The sequence below is a fragment of the Cebus imitator genome, unplaced genomic scaffold, assembly GCF_001604975.1.
Source record: "Cebus imitator isolate Cc_AM_T3 unplaced genomic scaffold, Cebus_imitator-1.0 Scaffold215, whole genome shotgun sequence".
Taxonomy (NCBI): Eukaryota; Metazoa; Chordata; class Mammalia; order Primates; family Cebidae; genus Cebus; species Cebus imitator.
Window position 1 is genome coordinate 2,733,815 of NW_016107530.1, and position 4,971 is coordinate 2,738,785.

The following is a 4,971-nucleotide window of genomic DNA, read 5'->3' on the forward strand; positions in this document are numbered from 1 at the left end:
AAAAAAAAAAAAAAAAAGAAAAAGAAAAGAGGACACAAACAAATGGAAAAACTTTCCATGTTCATGGATAGGAAGAATGAATATCATGAAAATATCCATACTGCACAAAGTAATTTATAGATTCAATGCTATCCCCATCAAGCTACCATTGACTTCCTTCACAGAATTAGAAAAAACTACTTTAAATTTCATATGGAACCAAAGAAGAGCCCACAAAGCCAAGACAATCTTAAGCAAAAAGAACAAAGCTGGAGGCATCATGCTACCTGACTTCAAACTACACTACAAGCCTACAGTAATCAAAACAGCATGGTACTGGTACCAAAACAGATATATAGACCAATGGAACAGAACAGAAGCCACAGAATTAATGCCACACATCTACAACCATCAGATATTTGACAAACCTGACAAAAACAAGCAATGGGGAAAGGATTCCCTATTTAGTAAATGGTGTTGGGAAAACTGGCTAGCCATACGGCAGAAAACTGAAACTGGACCCCTTCTTTACACCTTACACAAAAAATAACTCAAGATGGATTAAAGACTTAAACATTAAGACCTAAAACCATAAAACCCCTACTAGAAGAAAACCTAGGCAGTACCATTCAGGACAAAGGCATGGGCAAAGACTTCATGACTAAAACATCAAAAGCAATGGCAACAAAAATCAAAATTGATAAATGGGAACTAATTAAACTAAAGAGCTTCTGCACAGCAAAAGAAACTATTATCAGAGTGAACAGTCAGCCTACAGAATGGGAGAAAATTTTTGCAATCTATCCATCTGGATATTACAAAGGGCTAATATCCAGAATCTACAAGGAACTTAAACAAATTTACAAGAGGAAAATACATCAAAAAGTGGGCAAAGGATATGAACAGACACTTCTCAAAGAAAGAAGACATTTGTGCTTCCATTTCTTGAGAGGTGAGTGACCAAGATTTGGAAAAGAGGTGAGTGTCTGTTGGAGCTCAGCCATATGTGGCCCCAGCGCTGGTTCACTGAAGCAGCTGGCCAGGGCTGCAGTGTGAGGTAGAGGGGTGTCTGTGAGTGGTGCTGCAAAGAGGGGAGATGAGGGGTCTGGGTTCCTGCTTCCAGGTAACGTGACTTTGGATAAGCGATTCAGAGCAGCCCGTCTCCCATGGTGCCTCTGCCATCCTGCTGCCCCCCCAAAGGCAGCTGCCATCTCCCCTCTGAGCACAAAAGAGGTTCTCAGAACAGCCAGAGCCCCAGGGCTATAAGGCCTCCAGCCAGATAGAGCTTGACCTCGCCTTGTGTCCATTAGGTCAAAGTGAGGCAAGACCCGGGCTCCAGCCTCCTGTCCTTCCCCTGCTGCCCTTCCCTCCTACTCCGAGGGGCACACTCCCTCTCCCCTATCCCCTCTCCCTGATTACAAGTGCTACAAAATTTCCTTGAATAACACCGGACAAGGTACTGCCAGAGATGAATTGGACCCTGAGCAGAGCCCCAGGCTCTCCCCCCAACCCCAGCCCAGACCTGGAGAAGGGAGGGTCTTGTTCCCCAGGCCCCAGGTAGACGGAGATTCTGGAGCTGCCTCGGGGAATCCTCTTAGTGGAGGCTCAGGTAACATCCCCTGTGATGTCTCGAGTAATATCACCTCCAGCAGTGGCTACAGCGAATATCCCCAGGACAGGGCTTCAGAAGCAGCTGCAACCTCCACTGGTTTCAGACACCTGGTACTGTGTGTGCACAGGAGGTGACAGAGGCAGTAGAGCAGAGGGGCTGAGTGGCTCGAGGGATCCTACCTGGCCTCAAGTCACAGCTTTGTCACTTACCAGCTGCCTACCTGGGCAAGTTACTTAACTGCCCTGTGCCTCGATTTCCCCACTAATAAAATGGAGATAAGAATTACCCTAGTTGTGAGGATTAAAGGAGTTAGTATCTATAAGTGTCTAGACAAGTTCCTGGCAAGCTATGCTCTATGGCAGATTTTTTGTTGTTGTGTTATTGTGTACTTTGAAAAATCCTCCTCCTGCCCCTTCTTATACGTGGGGTTGGTACACATGGCAGACCAGGCATCTGACCACTTAACTTCTGGGTGTATGGACGGTTCTCGCTGTCAGTTCTTCAGGTCTGGGGCTCTTGCTGCTTTACTTCTAGTGTCCTGGCTACTAACAGCCTCATAGAAAACCTAGATCCCATGTCTTGGGGCCCGAAGGTTGGGTGGACTGATCCACGCAAGTCCCGGCGTCTCCAGCAGGGGGCGACCGACACCGCGCTGTGCAGGTGCGCAGTAGCTCTTGGGCACACTGAGGGATGCAGGGAGCGCTGCAGGTGAACCTGTGGGCGCGCTGCTTCCCCAGCTCCGTTTCCCAGGTCCCCCGTCCGCCCCGCTTCCGGGAGGTGGAGCCTCCTGCTGTACCTAGCCCAGCCTGTTTCCCTTGGTTGTCGGTAAGATAGGCGTGGTCACCTCTGGCCCTGAGGCTTTCCCCCGGCCGGTGGCCCTAGCTACCGAGATCTTCACCCCATAAACCCCTTTCATCCTCGCGTCCACAGAGGGTTTCCAAGTCCAGGCTGCGACCTTCCTTACCCCCGCCCCAACAAAACAGCACACAGGAAAGAAAAAAAATCGCATTTTTATTGATTAATAAACTGGTTGGGGGAAGGGCAAGAATAAGACATGAGGGCAAATACCAGCTTTGATTAGTCAGAAACTTCTGTTATCTGTACAAAAAAAATGAATGTTACAAAAATCACGTAAAAAACTAGGATCAAGGAAGCAGCTGCCCTTAAGAGGGCTCAAGGCACCTGGGAGGCTGAGAAGAGGCCAGGCTGGCCATGGGCGTGGCGGCGGGAACAGCCCTTCCCTCCTGCCCCAGGGGCACCTTCCCCTCCCCTCTCCAGGGTTACAAGTGCTACAAAACTGCCTTGAATACCTCAGGCCAAGGCACTGCCAGAGATGAAATGGGCCCCAGGCTCCCCTCCCCCGCAGTCCAGGCCGGAAGAAGAGGGCCTCATTCCCCAGGCCGCAGGTGGGCACAGATTCCGGAGCCGCCTTGGGTAAGTCTTTAAAGGGAGGCCCAGGCTCCGCTCCCTGGGGAGGCAGCGGCGGCTGTGGGACCCCCCACACACAAAAACACACACACTAAGAGCCCTGGCTGTTGTCAGTCCTGAGTGTGGGCAGAGGGCCCACAGCCCTGTCCAGCCCCATGACGTGGACTGAGTGAGAGGTGCTGTCCCAGACGGTCCTTGCTGGAGCTGCCATCCCAGGTTGGGTCCTAACTGGGGTAGCACAAGCAGCAGCCCGTGCCCGCCACCTCCACACCGGACTTGGCACCTGGCCCCAGGAGCCCATCAGTGACGGAGTGCTCCCTGATGATGTCCTCCACCCGGGTGATGTACAGCAGCGTCAGCAGCACCCCCAGGAACTGAGAAGAAAGGACAGAGCTGGTGAGGGCCTCCCTACAGCTCCCGGCTCGCAGAAACACAAGCAGCCAGTCCCAAGCCCTCAGGGCTCTGTGTGACCTGGGCAACACCCACAGCAGAAACTTCCAGCACCCACACTGCCCAAGAAGCCCCTACGTGGGCCCCCTCTCCCCTTCCCAGGAAATCCCAGAGAGCCCAGCTGTGCTCATCAGCAAGAGGCCCTCCCCCCTGGTATTCCTGTCTCCACCCCAGCTCTGCCAGACTATCTAGGGGATCCTGGCAAGTCACTGAAGCTTGCCGATCCTCAGTTCCCTCCTCTGTGAAGTGGGCATTATAACAGTGCCTCCCTCACAGGGAGAAGTGGAGCAGCCGTGCCTCCGCGGCACTCGGAAAAGCTTCGCCACCACTGCTATTGCCATTCACCCCCTTCTTCCAGACATGCAGCCCCCTCCACTCCGGGCAAGCCCCGGACTCTATGAAAACAGCTTCTTCACCTCCCCCTCTGCACTTTCTCTGCCCTTCTGCAATCACCCAGCCACACTGTCTCTGAACCCATGGCCTGCCCACCTGGGGAAGCAGGATGCCCAGGAGGATGCCCGCCATGATGGTGTAGTTGTCCATGAACCAGATGAGCACGGCATTGGTGCAGCCCCGCACGTAGATGACATCCTGCACACTGAGGCGCTGCATGGGGAGGAGCGAGGTCAGCACAGCGGAGCAACTCGCCTGGCAGGAGTCACAGGTAACTGACTCTGCCATTTACTCCAGGTCTAGGCTAGTCCCTCAACCGCTCTGATCCTCAGTTTCCCATATACAGCATGAGAAGGTGGCCCTAGGTACTGGTTCTTAATGGACAGTACTGTTCTCTAGAGAGGGCTGGGGACAAATGGTGGCACTTTTGGTTGCCCCAGCAATCGAGGTTGGGGACTGAGGGACTGCTGAGCTCAGGGTAATCGTACTCCACAGACAACTGCCCTGCCTGATGCTTCTCAGAAGTCCCTGCATGAAAAGCCTTACAGATGTCGGCTGGGCACAGTGCCTCATGCCTGTAATCCTAGCACTTCAGGAGGCCGAGGTGGCTGGATCATGAGGTCAGGAGTTTGAAACCAGCTGGCCAACATAGTGAAACCCTGTCTCCACTAAAAATTAAAAAAAATGAGCTGGGCGAAGGGGCAGGTACCTGTAGTTCCAGCTACTTGGGAGGCTGAGGCTACAGAACAACTTGAACCAAAGAGGTTCTTCCTTTCTCTTTTCCTTCCCTTCCTGTTCTTCGATTTGCTCACTCCCTCCCTCTTTCTTTCCAGTTTTGCTCTTCTCTCCCATGCTGTTGTAAAGGAAAGAGAGAGGGAGTGATCTCAGCTAACTGTCACCTCCACCTGCTGGGTGCAAGGGGGAAAACGAAGGGAAAAAGGGGGGAAGGGAGGAAGAAAAGGCAAGAAGAGAAGGGAAAAGGAAGGGGAAAAGAAGGGAAGGGAAGAAAAAAGGGGAGAACGGAAGAAGGGAAGGGAGGAAGGCATGAGAAGAAGAGGAGAAGAGAAGGGAAGGGGAGAAAGGGAGAGGGGCAGGAAAAAAGGGAAGGG

The 4,971-nt window shown here is 52.4% G+C and overlaps 1 protein-coding gene across 1 annotated transcript in view; it reads right to left on the minus strand.

Moving 5' to 3' along the window:
* Window positions 1-2,586: 2,586 nt before the first annotated feature.
* TSPAN15 (tetraspanin 15) overlaps window positions 2,587-4,971 on the minus strand; it is a 54,327-nt gene continuing 51,942 nt past the window's right edge. The window contains exons 7-8 of the mRNA XM_017548918.2: window positions 3,959-4,075; window positions 2,587-3,393 (exon numbers count right to left, since the gene is read on the minus strand). Coding sequence (XP_017404407.1) covers window positions 3,244-3,393; window positions 3,959-4,075 — 267 coding nt within the window. The 3' untranslated portion in view covers window positions 2,587-3,243. The remainder of the gene's footprint in view (window positions 3,394-3,958; window positions 4,076-4,971) is intronic.